The following is a 20,251-nucleotide window of genomic DNA, read 5'->3' as shown; positions in this document are numbered from 1 at the left end:
TGCATGAAGACCAGCTGGCCGGTGCGCTGGAATCCGGAAGAGCAACGGGCGACTGCTTGTGTGCAGTCAGGGGAGGCAGAGCCTCACCACTGTCATCATGAAAAGAAAAAAAAAATGTAAAAGGAAAAAGGCAAGAGCTGAGGTCAGGCTGAGCTAGTTGCTGCCAGAGTCATCATGGATGACTCTGCTTAGTGCTTAACTGTTTAAAAAAGCGCCCTCTACAGGAGGAGGCAGGAGAACGACATGCTTCATCTAGTCTGACTAGGTGTTTTATGATCACTTGAGCAGAGTTAAGCGAGAGTTAAAAGCCTAAAAATTCCTGACATAGGTGAGGCACGTCGTTCTGCCTCTTCCTGTAGAGGGCGCTTTTTTAGAGGCTCCAATCCAACTTCTGTGTTTGTGTTTGTTTGAGAGAGAGAGAGTGAGAGAGGGAAGGGGGTATGAGAGATAGTCCAATCCAACTTCTCTGTGTGTGTGTGTCTGTTTGAGAGAGGGGGGAGAGAGGGAGGAAGGAGTGGGAGGGTGAAGAAAAAGAATGAAGGAAACTTTTTCGCAAAGGAGAAAAACAAATGCTGTTGCTTTAAATCGGGACTGAGCATGCCTGGCTGTGGAATTCTGGGAGTTGAAGTCCACAAGTCTAAAAAAATGTGAAACCCCTGTGTCAGTGCCTCACCAGCCATAAACCTCACCGCACGTCACTGGTGCCTGGAGAGATGGCTCTGCATGCCAACTTCCGGCACGTGTGCCACAGGTTCACCATCACAGCCCTATAAAAATTGTAATCACTCCCTTTCTCTCTTTAGAACATCAGTCAATGCTGTATCCTGATATGATTATTTCTTTTAAATGTTTTTAAAAGGACTATGAATATACATATCCAGGATGGTTTGGCCTTTGGAGATAACCACCATTGATCCAAATGCAGGAAGAGAGTAAGAGCCATAAAATTAAAGGCATTTTTTTTAAAAAAAAACTTTTCTTATAGGTATGTGTATGGGGGGGGGGAGTCCTGATTTATTAACTGCTGATTCTGAAGACTCGATTATTTATTGAAATGGTTGCTAAGTGAACAGAGAAAAGAGAAAGGAAACTCCCCTCCTGTAAATTCAGATAAAGTTCTCTTTCCTAGAGTGCCCTGTTCCTCACCCCTTTCCTCCACCACCTCTTTGCCCCCTGGCAACATGGAGAGATTGTTGTGCCATGGGCAAGTGAACAAACTCAGCTCTGTAAGCTTAATTACTTGTTTAGAAGTCTCTAGAGAGTCTCAGTCATCCAGGCCGGGCTTGTCTCAAAGGCGCTTTTTTTCAGGAGGCAACTGGATTTCCTTGTTTTTTTTTTCCTTTTGAAAACCTTTCGCTTCTCATCCAAGAAGCTTCTTCAGTTGTGACAGGATAGTGGGGGATGGAATATTGCTTGCGGACAGCTGGTAATCTGCACCCTTTTAGAGGGTCCTTGAAAAAAAGGGATGGGAATGACCAGCTGTCTGCAAGGATTATAAATCCTTCCATTCCCCACCATCCTGTCAGAGCTGAAGAAGCTTCTTGGATGAGAAGCGAAACGTCTTCAAAACAAAAAAACAAGAAAGTCCAGTTGCCTCCTGAAAAAGCACCTTTGGGACTACTTGATTAGAATTCTCCCAGGCTCACAGCTTCTTCCTGAAACTGCCTGGACCTTTAATCATTTTCCCACTGACGGCTTTTGTTGTGGTACAGTAAATGCAGAGTAATTTTTATTACTGTTCATTACTCTCATATTTGCAAATGATCACCATTCAACACAGTTGTTAAACAGGGATTACCTGTCTGTATATGTGCGTATAGAGAGAGAGAATGAGGTTTTACACACACCACATGCATACTTTGTCTGTGTGTGTGTGTGCGTGTGTGTGTGTGTGAAGAATCAAAACCTTGTGAGGTAGATAAGTGTCACAAGTTCTCATGACATCTCATAGGTTTTGGGGCATTAAAATGATTTAATTTTAAATTAAGTGTTTAAGGGTTTTCCATTTTCATCACTATGATGACACTGCACCAGGGTGGGTTGTTGCTGGTTCGGCCCGGTTCGGCCGAACCAGTAGTGGCGGCGGCGGGAGGCTCCATCCACCCACCCGGATGCTTCTGTGCATACGCGCACGTGCACAAGCAAACCGGTAGTAAACCGGTTAGCAACCCACCACTGTACTGCACTGCACATCATTTGAAATTATACAGTATCTTTGGGCTGTCACAATTGAACATGCTCTGCTTAATCTCTCCAATTAAAAATATATGAAATAGATTAAATGTTCTTTTCTCTCTGTTATGATATTTGGAATTCCAGAGTTCATCTTTGTGGGAATAAGTGAGGTATTTCTGCAACTAGAACTCCAGCATCTGATAATAACTTACGTTTCGCCCTTTAGCTTATTTATTTTTTATTATTTAATAAGAAAACATTTATGATTGCCCAATTCACTCATGGCGATTCAAGGCTACTTACAGAAATAAAAACCCAAATGCAAAATGCAACATTTGGATTGCCTAAAACAGATTGCCAATAGTTGCCAGAAAGCGATTGGAATTTAAGGAGTTATTGCCAGGAAATAACCCTGTCTCATTTTTCTGTTTCGGTGTGCGTCTCTCTCTCCGTCTCTCTCTCTCCGTCTCTCTCTCTCTCTCTCTCTCTCCCTCCATCCCTCCCTCCCTCTCTCCCTCTCTCCCTCTCTCCCTCTCCCTCCCTCCCTCCCTCCCTCTTTTTATGTGTCTGTACATGTATATCTACTTTGACACAAATATTTAATGCAAATGCAAATAATATTCCTTCCTATATCGCCTGGCACGCGGAGCGTCAGCCATTCCTCTTTGGGGTTTCTGGCACATGCGCATGCAACCATCAGCTCGCCTTTGTGCGTGCGGCAGTGCCGGAAACCTGAAGAGCTGATCTTCCGTTTCCCAGCATGAGCATCCACGCCGGCCAGCATGCAAGGTAGTAACCGGAAGACAGCACACGCCAGAAACCGGAAATTGTTTCCGGTTTATTTTTCCAGCGCACGCATGCCCCCTGGGGAGCTCCTCTTCCGGGTCGTGGCCCAGAAGTGCTCCCTTTCCAGCACTCGGTGCCGAAAAGGTTCGCCATCACTGGCCTACACAATGGCAGTCCCAAATGATTTCTTTTCCTACTTGATTCCCACTGCAGACCTCTAATTTCCCCGTCCTTGATCCCACATGGACCGCCCAAGAAGAAATGGCTCTTCTGGAAGCAGTGATGGACTGTGGCTTTGGAAATTGGTGAGAGCTGCTGAGGATTTTTAACCAGTTGGGGGAATCTTCAAGATGCCAGTGGGTATATACAGGCAGTCCTTGACATATGACAGCGATGGGGCTGTCACAGTGGCATGTGACAACGGTTGTAAATCAGGTCGGTCACCTTTTTTTTTTTGCAGAGATTTGTTAAATGAATGTCCCGGATATCAAGCAAACCCGTTCGCTATGGCACAGTTTTGCCAAAAACCCGAACGTAACTTCTGGTTTTTCATCAAAACTGTCTTCAAATGTGGTCATGTAATCCCAGGATGCTGCAAATGGCTGTAAATGCAGCCGGGTGCCCAAAATGCAGCCATGTGACTGCAAGAGGAGGGTTGACTGTGAAAACTTACTCCCTTTCTCCAGGTAAGTCATAACCTTGAATAACCTCGCTAAGTCAAGGACTATCTGTTAGAATGGTCATAAGGATGGAACCAGGGGAAAGAGAGAAGACAAAGGTATTATAGGTAGTCCTTGAATTAAAACCATTTGTTTAGTGACAGAGTGCCATTGAAAAAAGTGGCGAATGACTTACTTTTTACACTTATGACCATTGAAGCATCTCCATGGTCAGGTGATCAAAATTGGGACACTTGGCAACTAGCTCATATTTATGACAGTTGTGATGTCTTGGGGCTCGCGACTGTCTTGACGAGCAAATTCAATGGGGAAGCCGGATTCACTTAACAACCATGTTACCAACTTTACAACTGCAGGATTCACTTCCAACTGTGGCAAGAAAGGTCCTAAAATGGGGCAAACCTCACTGAACTGTCTTGATTAGCAACAGAAATATTGGGCTCAGTTGTCATAAATCGAGGCTACCATGGACTTGAGCCAAGTTAACTCTGGCTTGTCTCATGGAGTTAGAGTCACACGTGAGACTGGCTTTTTAAAATCTTGGAATAGTGTTGATGTGCTCTGGAGTTGGTGGATGGTATCAGTCTTTTGTCAATGGTAGATCACTCCTTGTTGACCTTGGAGTTCTTGGATGCTTCACCCCACAACAGGAATGTGGGACCTGTTTGATTAACAGAATAACAGAGTTGGAAGGGACCTTGGAGGTCTTCTAGTCCAACCCCCTACTCAAGCAGGAAACCCTATACCGTTTCAGACAAATGGTTGTCCAATCTCTTCTCAAAAACCTCTAGTGTTGGACCACCCACAACCTCTGGAAGAGAGTTGTTCCACTGATTAATTGTTCTCACCATCAGGAAATTTCTCCTTAGTTCTAAGTTGCTTCTCTCATTGATTAGTTTCCATCCATTGCTTACTATCCTGCCTTCAGAGGCTTTGGAGACTAGCAATACCATTTAGACTTATATACCACTCTAGAGCGCTTTGCATCCCTCTCTAAGCGGTTTACAGAGTCAGCATGTTGCCCCCAACAATCTGGATTCTCATTTTACCAATCTTGGAAGGATGGAAGGCTTCAATCTTGAGCCCTGCTAGGATCAAACTCCTGGCTATGGGCAGAGTTAGCCTCCAATACTGCATTTTAACCACTGCACTACCATACCTCAGTTGACTAGGTTGACCTCCTCTTCTTTGTGGCAGTTCCTCAGATATTGGAAGGCTGCTGTCATGTCACTTCTAGTCCTTCTTTTCATTAGACTAGATTGGTCCGCGCAGGCACCAGGTCCATGGATGATAGGATGCTGTTGGGTTTCAGAGCAGGGGTGGGATTGAAAAATGTTAGCAACCGGTTCTCTGCCCGGTTGCTGGGTGGGCGTGGCCTACTCAGCCTTCTGCACCACGGCGGGGGTGGGGGAAGTGTTTTCACCTTCCCCATGCTCCGGAGGCTTTTCTCAAGACTCTGGGAGGGCGAAAACGGCCTCTCCCAGGCTCCAGAGGCCGGAAATGGGCCCATTACCGGACTTCCGGGAGGCCCGTTTTTCACCCTCCCAGAGCCTCCTCACAGGCCCTGCACTTACCTGGCATGATGAACAGGCTGCGTGGAGACTCCTGGGAGGGGCAGGGAGAAGTGGGAGGGGCCAGCCAGCGCTTGCAACTACTGGTTCGGTTAACCAGATATAAAATTAACATCCAGTTCACCCGAACTGGGTCAAACCAGCTGAATCCCACCCCTGCTCACACGCCTTACAAAATTAGATAATTATATACATATAATTATGCATATACACTATAATTTTGAAACGTCTAAACCCAAGTTTTCAGACCCCCTGGAATATCATCTCGCACCCCTGGTTGGGAACCCCAGCCCTAAACCAATACTTGTTTTACTGGGGAAGAAAGAAAGCACGTATAGGTAATCCTCGACCTACAACAGTTTGTTTAGTGACCGTTCGAAGTTAGAACGGTACTGAAAAAAGTGACTTATGACCATTTTTCGCAATTATGACCGTCGCAGAATCCCTATGATCCTGCGAATTACATTTGGATGCTTGACATCCGCACAGGCCCTGCACTTACCTGGCTTGATGAACAGGCCGCGTGAAAACTCCTGGGACGGGCGGGGTGGGCGGGGCCAGCCAGCGCTTGCAACTACCGGTTCAGCGAATCAGATGTAAACTTAACATCCGGTTTGCCCAAACCGGTGTGAACCGGCTGAATCCCTGTTTCAGAGGGAATTTGGGGTTATCCTTGGAACGCCGGTCCACAGTTCGAGCAAGGCCTTTGATGCCAGTAAGTAAGAGATTGACAATGGCCTGTGGTTCAGATTGTGCCTGTGCAACCCCTTGGAGAGCTCCTGCCACCATCCAGGAGAAAACCAACCTTTCCAGAGTTCTCCAAATCATGTCAGTTCTGAATCAACAGTTTTTGCACTTCTTTATAGTCATCAAGAGATTTTATGAGCCAGGCACGTTACTAGTCTTGTTTCTTGGCCCCTCACAGGCAAGACGTAGCCAACCAGATGAGCACGAAGGTGAAAGAAGAGTGTGAAAAGCATTACATGAAACATTTCATCAATAACCCCCTTTTCGCCTCCTCCTTATTACATCTGAAGCAGGCAGGGGAAAAGCAGCAAACCACCTTAGCCATTCCGTTTTATGGTAAGTGACAGAAAGAAAGATGAGAAGATTTATTTCTTCAGGCTGATAGCAACGAGTTTGTTAGAGACAAATTTGTATCACAGTGGTTCTCGACCTGTGGCCCACCTGGGAGGCCGCAATGTCATCACAGGGGCCCCTGCAAAGACTTGAAGAAATGTTTTGATTTAAATCTTAAGTCTCGGTGGTCCGTGGCCACAAAAGGAATTTAAAAGGGGATCCTTTAATGAAGGAAAGAGAAAATACCAACTTCCCTAATCTGGTTGTTGGGTTTTGGTTTTTTTTAGGGATTTTGAAATGAACACTGCCGGAATTCACATTAGCTTGAAATTTTGAAAGCTAAAGGCTTAACTTCATGGTATTGGACCTGGGTACTTGAGAGACCGCCTGCTGCCAATTACCTCCCAAAGACCCATTAGATCCCACAGATTAGGCCTCCTCCGTATTCCATCTATTGGCCAATGTTGACTGGCTACCACCCGGAGGAGGGCCTTCTCTGTGGCTGCTCCGGCCCTCTGGAACGAACTCCCCGCGGAGATTCGGACCCTCACCTCCCTTCAGGCTTTCTGTATAGCCGTTAAAACCTGGCTGTTCCGGCCGTGGCACGACAAAACCACGGTCCACTAAAGCGCGCACGATTAAAGCGCATACCTGACATCATCAGCAGCGCGACAAATACGACCGCGGAGATTTTAAAAAGCGATTTTAAAGCAAGCCGATTCACGTAAAGGTAAGGGTTAGGTTTAGGGTTAGGGTTACGTTAAGTGTTAGGGTTAGGTTTAGAGTTACGTTAAGCGTTAGGGTTAGGTTTAGGGTTAGGTTAAGGGTTAGCGTTAGGTTTAGCATTAGGTTAAGGGTTAGGTTTAGGGTTAGGTTTAGGGTTAGGTTTAGGGTTAGGTTAAGGGTTAGGTTTAGGGTTAGGTTTGGGGGGGTTAGGGTAAGGTTTTCGCTTTAATTTTAAGTTTACCGCTCACAGCGTGATGTTTTCGTCGCGCTGTGATGATGTCAGGTACGCGCTTTTGTCGAGCGCGCTTTAGTCTACCGCGGTTTTGTGGTGGAACCATTCCGGCAGGCCTGGGGTTGACGAGTTCCCTTCCCCGCTCGAATTGTGTGACTGTTGATTGTTTTTAAATTTTTCTCTGTATTTTGTCTGTTTGTGTTACCTTGTCTGTACTACCCCCCTCCCCTGGGTTTGTTCGCCGCCCTGAGTCCCTCCGGGAATAGGGTGGCATATAAATGCAATAAACCTTTAAACCTTTTAAACCTTTAACTAGGTGCTAGCCTTTGACTTAGACCGTAAGGGAGCCTGCCCATTGTGGTCATCAGTCATGATGGTCTTAAAAAGTACTACCACATCCCCGGATACGTTTTTACTATGGTTTTTTTCAGCAGTCATTAAATGAATGCCATGGTCATAAAGCAAATGCCACAATCATAAAGCAAACTCATTTGTCAGCGTTCCAAGCAGAGGTGGCGTTCAGCAGGTTCTGACCAGTTCTGGAGAACCAGTAGTGGAAATTTTGAGTAGTTTGGAGGACCAGCAAAAACCACCTCTGGCTGGCCCCGCCCCATCTATTCTCTGCCTCCTGAATCCCAGCTGATCAGGAGGAAATGGGGATTTTGCAGTAACCTTCCCCTGCCACGCCCACAAAACTATGCCCACCAAGCAATGCTACGCCCACCAACCCATGCCCACAGAACTGGTAGTAAAAAAATCTTGAATCCCTTTAGTAAGCAGGCAAATTCCTCAACAATTTATTGGATACATCATATCGGCACAACTGGTGAAAGTTCCTGCAGCTTTCACCTAATTAAAAAGTAAAAGTTTCCACTTTCCCCCAAGTCACTGGTCATGCTGTCCAGTCCAGGTGCTGTCCAGTTGCTTGGTTACTTCACTCCTCTTCTGGCCAGCCACCTGTGAGAATGTCCTTGGTTCCCACAAGAAAACTTTATTGTTTCGGCGACAAAACACCATCTAGCTATTTCCCTCTGTTGTTTGGCAACCCTGAAGCCTCTGAGATGGTCTCAGCCAGCTTCATTTCAGGGTTGACACCATTGTTTCCTTTGGATCATTTTTGCTAACAGTGGAAGCAAATGCTGAATTTTTTTGGCCAAAACATCATAAAACAGAATCAGATGACGGGGAGGCACTGCAAACGGCCATAAATGTGGACCAGTTACCAAGCACCCAAGATGCAGTCCCTGGCCACTAGAATGTTAGAACCAGTGGGATGTGTGTGTGTGTGTTGTTACTCCATCACTAAGCAGCTCGTCTTAAGTCAAGGACTACCTGTAACTCAGTGCAACATATTGAGAGAATTGCAGAAGGAAGGTTCATTAGGCTGTCTTCAAAATCACTCAGAAGCTACAGCTGGTCCAAATTCCCACTGTGCAATTGAATTGAATTGAATTGAATTTTATTATTTGTATGCTGCCCTTCTCCGGGAAGGACTCAGGGCGGCGAACAATTCAAAAGGGGAAAAGGGGAACATAGAACAAAAAAAACCAAAAATACAGATAATTAAAGTAAGCAAGAATCACGCAACCATACAAGTCGAGAGGGGAGGGAACTCATCACCCCCAGGCCTGCCGGCAAAGCCAGGTTTTGACGGCTTTCCGGAAGGCCTGGAGAGAGGTGAGGGCCCGAATCCCTGCGGGGAGTTCGTTCCAGAGGGCCGGAGCTGCCACAGAGAAGGCCCTCCCCCGGGTAATAGCCAGGTGGCATTGGCTGGTGGACGGAAGCCGGAGGAGGCCAACCCTGTGTGATCTAATGGGTCTTTGGGAGGTAATTGGCAGCAGGCGGTCTCTCAAGTACCCAGATCCAATACCATGAAGGGCTTTATAAGTTACGACTAGCACTTTGAAGCATATCCGGAGACCGATCGGTAGTCAGTGCAGCTCGCGGAGGATAGGTGTAACGTGGGTGTACCGAGGTGATAGTGATGGACAGTTTGCAGTACACCCATGTCACCTCTCTTTTAATCAGCTACGTGTGTAACCACTAGGCTCCCGAATACAACTGAAAATTCTGGTTGCTAATTTATAAATCCCTATAGCAGGGGTGTCAAACTTGATTTCATTGAGGGCCGCACCAGAGTTGTGTTTGGCCTTGGGAGGTCGGTGGGCGTGGGCAGCTTGACATCACTCGTGTTGGGGTCACCCGTCGGGGCCTGGGCGGGGCTGGGGGGTAATCCATTGTCTCCAGCAGAGAAGGCCAGTGAGAGCGCCAAATGACGGCCTCCTATAGCCCTCTGCCAGCGAAAACGGAGCTCACAACCCTCCCGAGAGGCACCACGGGCCGGTCCTTCACTGTTTCCACGGCAGCCCTGCTGGCCAGATCTAAGAACCATGTGGGCCAAATCCGGCCCACGGGCTTTGAGTTTGATACCCCTGCCCTAAATGACACATATTTCCTACACTGCCTCTCCGGATAGCGATGTCTCCCTATCCTGTAGGGTTTGATAGATTTTTGGCATGCTTTGGATCCTATCTATTAAAAAGTGTCATGTTATGGGATGTAGGAGATAACATGCTTTCTCTGGAGTAGGATTCTCCCAAGGCCATATGGCCTGATTCTGCTTTCTCTCCGGAGACCTTTAAAAGGTCTTGCTCTTGGACACAATCACCAAGCTTTGTGTGAACCAGCTACAAATTGCTTTGTCTGTTTAATTGTTGGGGATTTTCCTCCCCCCTTTTTACGACCGTCATTTACTTGATTATATTGTTGGCTTTTAACTGTAAGCTGAGTTGCTTACAGGGGGGCAGCTACAGAAATTGAAACTAAATAAACCATAGCAAATACCAGCGTACAGTCAAACAGAATAATTTTTTCCTTGTAAAAAAAGTCAATTTCTCTCTACATTAGTACTTCTCAACTTGTCAACTTTAAGATGTGTGGACTTCAACCACCAGAATTCCCCAGCCACCATGGGAATTGAAGTCCACACATCTTAAGGTTGCTGAACTCTTGGTAAGCTTTTGAAATTGTGGCAATGCATTTTTATTTTTTTCTAGCATCTGAAGATCCTCCCCGGCCAACCTTTGATTCCCTTCTTTCTAGAGATATGGCAGGATACATGCCAGCAAGAGCCGATTTCATTGAGGTAAGAATGTCTCTGAGTTGACCGCTGTTTTAGCTACTTTTAATTTCCAACAGGGTCTGTGTTTAAAACAGCTGTATTATGATTAGCTATGACTAAATATAACTTTATCCCAGACGCTTACTTGATTGGACCAGAAACCATGGCAGTGAGCAACACACACTGCAGACACGCAACTGAAAGGGCCATATTAGATTCCTCATTCTGCTGCTCTTCTTTTGCAAACTGTAGTTCTTTTTGACAAGCTATAGGTCGCAGTGGCTCAGTGGCTTAGACGCTGAGCTTATTGATCAGAAAGGTCGGCAGTTCGGCGGTTTGAATCCCTAGTGCCGCGTAATGGAGTGAGCTCCCGTTACTTGTCCCAGCTTCTGCCAACTTAGCAGTTCAAAAGCACCGTGGCATGACAAAACCGCGCTCAACTAAAGCGCGCCCGATTAAACCGCGTTGCTGACGTCATCAACAGGGCGACAACAGCGAGCGCGGAGAAAGAAGGGCGCTTTAAATAGCGCTTTGAAAGCAAGCCGATTCAAGTTAAGGTAAGGGTTAGGTTTAGGGTTAGCTTTAGGGTTAGGTTAAGGGTTAGGTTAAGGGTTAGGTTTAGGGTTAGGTTAAGGGTTAGGGTTAGGGTTAGGTTAAGGGTTAGGGTTAGGTTAAGGGTTAGGATTCGGTTAAGGGTTAGGTTAAGGGTTAGGGTTAGGTTTAGGGTTAGGTTTAGGGTTAGGTTTAGGATTAGGTTTAGGATTAGGTTTAGGGGGGTTAGGTTTAGGGGTTAATTTTAGGTTTAGCGTTTACAGCGTGCTTCTGTCTCCGCGCTGTTGTCGCCCTGTGATGACAGCTACGCGGTTTCATCAAGCGCCCTTTAGTCGAACGCGGTTTTGTGGTGGAACCCAAAAGCACATAAAAAATGCAAGGAGAAAAATAGGGACCATCTTTAGTGGGAAGGTAACAGCATTCCGTGAGCATTTAGAGCATTTACAGCCATACATTGATCTGTCAGGAGACACATGCCAGCCACATGACCCTGGAGACGTCTTCAGACAGCGCTGGCTCTTTGGCTTTGAGATGGAGATGAATACCGCCCCCTAGAGTCGGGAATGACTAGCACATATGTGCGAGGAGAATCTTTACCTTTAGTAAAAGGTAAAGACCACTTTCATGTACAGGTAGTCCTTGACTTATAACAGTTTGTTTAGTGACTGTTCGAAGTTAGAAGGACACTGAAAAATGTGACTTATGACCATTTTTCACAGTTATGACCTTTGCTGCATCCCCACGATCACGTGATCAAAATTCAGATGCTTGGCAACTGATTCATAATTATGACCATTGCTGTGATCCCCTTTTGCGACCTTCTGACAAACAGATTCAATTGGGAAACCAGGTTCTCTTAACAACCCGGTTACTAACTAAGCAATTACAATGGTTCACTTAACTGTGGCAAGAAAGGTCATAAAATGGGGCAAAACTCACTTAACAAATATCTCACATAACAACAGAATTGTTGGGCTGAATTGTGGTCATAAGTCGAGGACTACCTGTATATGAAATATCTATCAGTTACAACTGCTGATAAGACGTGTTGACAGGTAGTCCTCGATTTACGATAGTAGTTGGGGCCGGAATTTCCATCATAAGCCAGCACAGTTGTAAAATGATTCCTCACATATCCAGACCTAATTTTACAATCATTTTTACCGCGGTCATCCGGCAAATCACACAAAGTCGTTAAGTGAATCACATCATTAAGCAAATCTGGCTTCCCCAATTGACTTTGCTCATCAGAAGCTGACTAGAAAAGTCGCAATTCGCAATCACATGACCACAAAACACGGCAACTGTTGTAAATGTAAGCTGGTTGCCAAGCACTCGGATTGTGATCCTATGACTATGGAGGTACTGCTATGGTGGTAACTTTGAGGAGCGGGGGGGGGGGTTCATCATTTTTTCTGAGGCTGTTGTAACTTCCAGCCTGTCAGCATTCCAAATACCATGTAGAATCAAATCAGAATCGAAGGCAAAACTATGCTTAAAGTTCCAATTTAGTAAAGCAGGCATGTTGGCACATAGCTGTGGGATCCCAATTCTGGAAATGACATCAGAATTCCACCCAGTTAAAAGTTCATGATCTTGTCCCCACACCCACAGTCCATCACATGGTCCAATCTTCTTCCATGCTGGCGTCCATGCCCAGCTTCTTCCAGTCAGGTGTACTGGTGTGGAGACAAAGGATGACCTTGGCTTCTAGCAAAGAATGAAAAACAATACATTCCAAAATCCTACTCCTTCTAATCCCCCCTCCCACTGACGATACTTAAAGAAACAGCATAATGAAATAAGAGAAAGAGTGGCAGGCCAAAATTCTAAAAGGAATATAAATGCAGGCCTGACACAGCCATTGTGAAATCAATGGTTGTAAGTTGAGGTCTACCTCTACCCAGCTTTTTGCTACTGTGATGCTCCGACATGATCAATTAATTTGTATGGATTCACCCAGGGGTGAGTTCCTACCGGCTGAACAACCGGTTCGCTGCGCACACGGGCCAGACACACGCTTGCACGCACATGCACAGTTCAAGCAAAAACTGAACTTCCGCATTGCAAAAGAAAAGGAGCAGGGAAAACGGCTGAGGAGCAGCAATTCAATCTGCCGCCACTGATCGGTAAGGCTCAGAAATAAAGGTCGGTATAACCCAGGGGCAGGCAGGCGGACCCGCTTTCACGCAAACAGAGAACCGGTTCGCTCTCAGCTTGCAGTCAGAGCTAGCGGTTATGCCGAACCAGTACAAACCGCTAGGGACTTACCACTGGATTCACCTCACCTCACCAGACTTAACATGTCATTGTGCTTAAGGTTGCACAAGCAATAAATATATTATTTACTTTTCTACATCGTGGCGACCAAAACTGAATGCCGTATTCCAAGTGTTGCCTTACCAAGGCATTATAAAGTGGTATTAACCCTTCACGTGATCTTGATTCTATCCCTCTGTTTATGTAGCCTAGAATTGTGTTGGCTTTTTTGGCAGCTGCTGCACACGGCTGGCTCCTCTTTAAATGGTTGTCCACTAGGACTCCAAGATCCCTCTCACAGTTACTACTGTTGAGGAAGGTACCACCTATACTGTAGCTGTGCATTTTGTTTTTCTTGCCTAAATGTAGAACCTTACTCTTTTCACCACTGAATTTCATTTTATTAGATAGTGTCCAGTGTTCAAGTCTGCCAAGATCCTTCTGTATCTTAAGCCTGTCTTCTGGAGCGTTGGCTATTCCTGCCATCTTGGTGTCATCTGCAAATTTGATGGGTTCCAGCTTTTAATAACCTGATTCTAATTAATAAAAATGGAAAGTCTTACTTTCTCATAGTAAAAGATTACTAAGGCTAATTTGGGGCTTACTTACTTTTTCTACTAGTTTTATTACCCTCCTCTGCTCTTATAATGTTTATTTATTTGCAAATGTTCAGCCCAACTTTCTGCTTCAGGAGCCCCCAGGGCAGATTACAACCTTATTAAAACAGTACAATAATCCAAAGATATTAAAAATGATCCCACAAAATCCTACAAAACTCTAGAGAGAGTTGCAAACCACCTGTAACAGCAAGCTGAAAATTATAATAATCCAAAATAAAAATATAACCATGGGGACTAAGAGCCAAAAAGGACTTTAACTTCAACCTGAAGAAGCATGATACAGAAGGATCTTGACAGACTTGAACATTGGGCGCTATCTAACAGAATGAAATTCAATGGTGAAAAAAGTAAGGTGCTACATTTAGGCAAGGAAAACCAAATGCACAAGTAAAGTATAGGTGGTACCTGTTTTGGTCGCCACAATGTAGAAAAGATGTGGAGACTCTAGAAAGAGTGCAGAGAAGAGCAACAAAGAGGATTAGGAGACTGGAGACTAAAACATGAAGAACGGTTGCAGGAACTGGGTATGTCTAGTTTAATAGAAAGAAGGACTAGGGGACACATGATAGCAGTCTTCCAATATCTCAGGGGTTGCCAAAAAGAAGAGGGAGTCAAGCTATTCTCCAAGGCACCTGAGGGTAGAACAAGAAGCAATGGGTGGAAACTAATCAAGGAGAGACGCAACCTGGAACTAAGGAGAAATTTCCTGACAGTTAGAATCAATGGAACAACTTGCTTCCAGAGGTTGTGAATGCTCCAACACTGGAGGTTTTTAAGAAGATGTTGGATAACCATTTGTCTGAAGTGGTGTAGGGTTTCCTGTCTAGACAGGGGTTTGGACTAGATGAATCTACAAGGTCCCTTCCAACTCCTGTTCTGTTCTGTTCTATTCTATTCTATTCTACCCTGTCCTGCCTCACCCCACCCCATCCTCCCTGCAGAGATCAGAATGGCCCCAACTCTGTTGGCCATTTGCAAAGCTTTAAAAACTTGGCTATGTAGCCAGACCTGGGGTTCAGAATGTATGAAGGGCCCTGTTGCTTGGCTTCACTATTAGTGGATTAATCATCAAGGCTGCAGTTTTACATTTATACATATTTATTTTATGGATGATTCTATTGTTTTCACGTCTTTTAAATTGTTCTAAATTTTTACATTTGCAAGCTGCCCAGAGTCACTTGATTGAATTGGGCACGCCATAGAAATTGAATCAATCAATCAACGAATGTGCACACAGTGCTCTTCACCACAGATTAGCCTGCCAAATGTTTCTTTGAATGTATTTTGTGAATCCAGCTGGTCTAATGAATGTTTATTGAGTTGTGCGTACATATTCAGAAAAATCAGCTTCAGTCTTTAGTCGGCCTTGGTAAAGCATGAGCAAGCCTCGCCACACTCAATTATTTGTCTGTCTTCCAGCTTGTTGAATTATATTTATTTAAAGATATTCAAAGCTAACCAGGAGCCATTCCTCTTTTTTTTTAATCTGTTTTCCACAGGAGTTTGACAATTATGCTGAATGGGACTTAAGAGACATAGACTTTGTAGAGGATGACTCAGATCTTTTACACGGTGAGTTTTGCTTCCAAATCCTGAACACTTCCTCTTTTCCCCACTTCGTAAGGAATAAAATGTATTGGAATCATTTTTTTAAAAAAATTCCTAGTAACTTTATGAAAAGGTCCACATAGGCTTTTTTGGCAACAGACCAGAAGTTACAATAGTTGCCAAGTAATTATTTCCAGGATTTTTTTCCTTTTTTTCCCCAAAAATTGACTCTTAATTACAGTGGGTTGCTCTCTGAGCTTGGTTATTTTCTTGCAGACGTTTCATTACCAAACTAGGTAACATCATCAATGCCAGTCTAATTACTGCTCTAGAGTTTCTTGGTAATATCCCACCAAATATTTACCCGGTTGAACTGTGCTTAGTTCCAGACCCACAGAGATTTGGCTGGAGTTGTCATCTGATATCCATATTGAAATCCTCAGAAACAGACATTCTTAAAATGTTTGATGGATTGATTTGATTTCTATAAACACCCATCTCAACAAGTGACTCTGGGCCACAGTAATGATTACAAACACAAAAACTTGGTTTTCTTTCTCAGTTGTTATCTAAAAATACATATTTCACTTTAGTCACTTTTTTTTAAAATAGTAATTTTAGAACATTTTCACATATGTTTCCCACAGCATGTTAACATTCTTACACTACAGGGGATTGTTTTATTTCTCAGTATGATTTATTTATATTTCAAGGCAGGCGATCCCAAAACAGCCCATAGCATAATTACATTATGAAAGTCATCTCAAAGTGCATAAAAACCACAGTTTCTAATTTTTTTTTTAAAGGCTCACAGCCTTGCAACTGTCACACAAGCAGAAGGTTGATAGAGAAAAATCTCACTGCATATAAAAAGCGAACTTTAATGTGGGACTTGGTTATAGAGAGCTAAAAGGAACAATGCCATGTCAGAAGGTCTGTGGGATTCCGCTGTTCGTGAGCATATGGGGGTCACAACTGAAGGACCGTCCTTCACTGGTTGCTGCCAACCATAAGCACATATGGTATTATAGACAGTCCTCGACTTACGACCACAATTGAGCCCAAAGTTCCTGTTGCTAAGCGAAACATTTGTTAGGTGAGTTTCGTCCCCTTTTACGACATTTCCTGCCACATTTGCTAAGCCAATCACCGCGGCTGTTAAATGAGCCACACAGTTGTTAAGTGAATCCGGCTTTCCCATTGGCTTTCCCTGTCAGAAGGTCGTAAAAAGGGGAACACATGACCCCGGGTCACTGCAACCGTCATAAATATGAGTCCGTTGCCAAGCATCTGAATTTTGATCATGTGACCATGGGGATGCTGCAACGGTCGTAAGTGTGAAAATCGTAAGTCGCTTCTTTTTCGGTGCCATTGTAACTTTGAATGATCACTGAATGAACAGTTGTAAGTTGAGGACTACATGTGTTGTTATTATTACATATATTATCTATTTCACTTTCCAGCTACTCTAGCTGGCCCACAACAATTTAAAAAAAGGAAGTTTAAACAAAGTGAAAGTAAAATAATGGAACAATAAAACAAACAGGGAACAAAGAAAATACATTGATCTGTCAGGAGACACATTATTATTGTCTGATTATGAGCATAGCTGCACTTACCGTATTTTTCGGGGTATAAGACGCACCGGAATATAAGACACACCAATAGTTTGAAGAGGCAAATTTTTAAAAAAAGTTTTTGCACTCTGCAGACCTCCCAAAAATGGGCCCGTTTTTTGTCAAAAAAAAAAAAGGGCATGCATAGCCTTTAGGAGACTTGTAGAGCGCTCCTGGGGAATTGGGGGGTGGCAAAAACCAGCCTGTTTTTCACTCGTTTTTGCCCTCCCCAGCCCCCAGGAGTACTCTACAAGCCTCCTAAAGGCTATGCACGGCCATTTTTGCAAAGGGGGCAGGATTTCAGGAGGCCGAAAATGCTGTATTCAGTGTATAAGACGCACCCAGACTTTCACCCCCCTCTTTTGAGGGGAAAAAAGTGCATCGTATAATCTGAAAAATATGGTAGTAACAATGGAACAGACAGCATACCACAAAAATCTCACTTTAGGATTCAGAGGTTTCTTAGAATTTAAAGCATAGCAAACATAAAGCCTTTGCTATTAAGGCCCTTCCATGACATTGCAGTGAGGGTCAAGCAGTCAAAAGAGATGGCTTGAGGCCAATTGGCAACCTCTCATCATTCAACATTTCATTATATGCCTTAAAGCCATAAGCACATGACATAGCAACAGAGGCAGTTTTTCACTCATTTAACCTGAGTATTACAACATGATTATTTTTACCTGTATTTTAAGTATAAAAGGTAAAGGTTCCTCTTGCACATATGTGCTAGTCGTTCCCGACTCTAGGGGGCAGTGCTCATCTCCGTTTCAAAGCCGAAGAGCCAGCGCTGTCCGAAGACAACTCTGTGGTCATGTGGCTGTATGACTAAATACCAGAGTATCACGGAACGCTGTTACCTTCCCACCAAAGGTGGCCACTGTTTTCCATTTTTTTACGTGCTTTCGAACTGCTAGGTTGGCAGAAGCTGGGACAAGTAACGGGAGCTCACTCCGTTACGTGCAGTGGTGGGTTTCAAAAATTGTTCGAACCTACTCTGTGGATGTGGCCTCCTTTGTGGGAGTGGCTTGCTGCCCATGTGACTGGATATGAAGATGCCGACGACACTTGTCAGAACCACCTTACATTACCTCACACACAGCACTGGCATGCATAAGAATAGGATGTAAACTTGTTTTTCAAAAGGCATCTTTGGTTTCCATTAAAACAACTTCAACACACGCAATGTTCTGATTGCACCACAAACGCAGTAGTCATCCTTACCTTTCACAGAGGCACTGAGTTTTATAAATATGAGCATGATAGTGTAGAATAATCATATCCAAGGACCAGTGGTGGGTTTCAAAAATTTTTGTAACCTCTTCTGTAGGTGTGGCCTGCTTTCCGGGTCCATTGGTGGAACCTCTTCTAACCGGTTCGGTAGATTTGACAAACCGGTTCTACCGAATAGGTGCGAACTGGTAGGAACCCACCTCTGGTTACGTGGCACTAGGGATTCGAACCAATTTGACCTTTCTGCGTCCCTTTTTAACCAGGCCCCTCCTCTTTTCCCACAGCCTCAGCCCCGCTCATTTCGGCATATAGGGAACTCCGGTGTCCATGTCAGTTCCCATTCCATCAGATGGACGTGCTGATTACAAATGTTCCTTTATACTTGAATCAGGCAATGTCAATATTGAACCCATCTCAGCCCCCCCCTCCCCCCCCCAATATTACTGTGTGGGTGACTGGGGAGCAGAGAGCCAGGGGGTTGGGAGAGGGGAGGTGGAGCCTGCTGTCAATTGAGCAGCCACCTCCAGAGTCAAACTTCCCCATTGGGTCCCCAGACCCATTTGCAAAGCCAGGTCTTTAGTTTAGGAGGTTGGAGACAGATCTTACCCTATTTTCTGACTCCCGGTAATTGGAGTTTTTTGACCGATGGGATCCGTAGTAGGCTATCTCTGCTGGCCCAATGATTGATGGTATCAATACAATACAAATACAATAGCAGAGTTGGAAGGGACCTTGGCGGTCTTCTAGTCCAACCCCCTGCCTAAGCAGGAAACCCTATACCGTTTCAGACAAATGGCTATCCAACATCTTCTTAAAGACTTCCAGTGTTGGGGCTTTCACAACTTCTGGAGGCAACTTCTGTTCCACTGATTAATTGTTCTGACTGTCAGAAAATTTCTCCTCAGTTCTAAGTTGCTTCTCTCCTTGATTAGTTTCCACCCATTGCTTCTTGTTCTGCCCTCAGGTGCTTTGGAGAATGGTTTGACTCCCTCAAACTATCAATAGAAGATAATATTTTAGCTCAGGGTTGAAACATGAGGTCCTTTGGCGCCCTCTGAGCTTGGTTGTTTTCTTGCAGACCTTTCATGACCCAACTAGGTAACATCATCAGTGCTGACGGTGAATACCTAGTTGGGTCATGAACCATCCGCAAGGAAACAGCCAAGCTCAGAGAGCACCAGGGACCCATAAGAACCTATGTAGGCACAGAGTCTCACATGATGGCTGTGCTTTGGAAGAGAATTCTTTTCAAAGCAGGATTCGGGTCACTTTGTTTTGTTAGTTCTTCACTATCAAGAAAACAATCAACTGCTGTGATGATATGGTAGATCAGCGTTGTGATCCTGTCAGTTTTGCCATCCTGCTTCGCCCCATCGCTGATGTACATTTCCTGCATAAAGGATTTTTCTTCTTTTCGTCTCTCTTCCACTCTCCCTTGAACTTTTCACAGCTTTGAAGATTGCAGTCGTAGATATCTATCACTCTCGGTTAAAGGAAAGACAAAGACGGAAAAAGTGAGTTTTTGGCAATTCCCTCCCCCCTCCCCCTATTCTTTCACCACTGTTAAAACGTTCCTTGGAGCTTCATTGCAGTTCTCTACTAGCATTTGAAAAGGGATCAGAGGTGGTATTTAGCCAGTTCTCACTGGTTCTGGCGAACCGATAACGGAAATTTTGAGTAGTTTGGAGAACCGGCAAATACCACCTCTGGCTTCCTCCGTCCCCATCTATTCTCTGCCTTCCGAGTCCCAGCTGATTGGGAGGAACTGTGGATTTTGCAGTATCCCCCTGCAGTGGGGTGAGAATGGAGATTTTACAGTATCCTTGCCCTGGAATGGGGTAGAAATTGAGATTTTACAGTATCCTTCCTCCGAGAATGGGGAGAGAATGGGGATTTTGCAGTATCCTTCCACTGTCACACCCCCCACAGCATGTCCAGCAAGCTATGCCCACAGAACCGGTAGTAAAAAAAATTTGAATCCCACCATGAAAGGAATAAATGTGTTATAACACAGGCCAATTTTGTTAATTGCTCTAGTGATACATGTATGAT

At 44.6% G+C, this 20,251-nt stretch overlaps 1 protein-coding gene across 1 annotated transcript in view; it reads left to right on the top strand.

The window, feature by feature from the left end:
* TADA2A (transcriptional adaptor 2A) overlaps positions 1–20,251 on the top strand; it is a 72,130-nt gene that overhangs the window by 13,828 nt on the left and 38,051 nt on the right. The window contains exons 5-9 of the mRNA XM_032216906.1: positions 3,175–3,266; positions 6,138–6,295; positions 10,307–10,395; positions 15,302–15,374; positions 19,650–19,713. Coding sequence (XP_032072797.1) covers positions 3,175–3,266; positions 6,138–6,295; positions 10,307–10,395; positions 15,302–15,374; positions 19,650–19,713 — 476 coding nt within the window. The remainder of the gene's footprint in view (positions 1–3,174; positions 3,267–6,137; positions 6,296–10,306; positions 10,396–15,301; positions 15,375–19,649; positions 19,714–20,251) is intronic.

Source organism: Thamnophis elegans, chromosome 4 (assembly GCF_009769535.1).
Source record: "Thamnophis elegans isolate rThaEle1 chromosome 4, rThaEle1.pri, whole genome shotgun sequence".
Lineage (NCBI taxonomy): Eukaryota > Metazoa > Chordata > Lepidosauria > Squamata > Colubridae > Thamnophis > Thamnophis elegans.
Note: the sequence above shows the minus strand (reverse complement) of the source record. Positions and strands in the feature narration are given on the sequence as shown.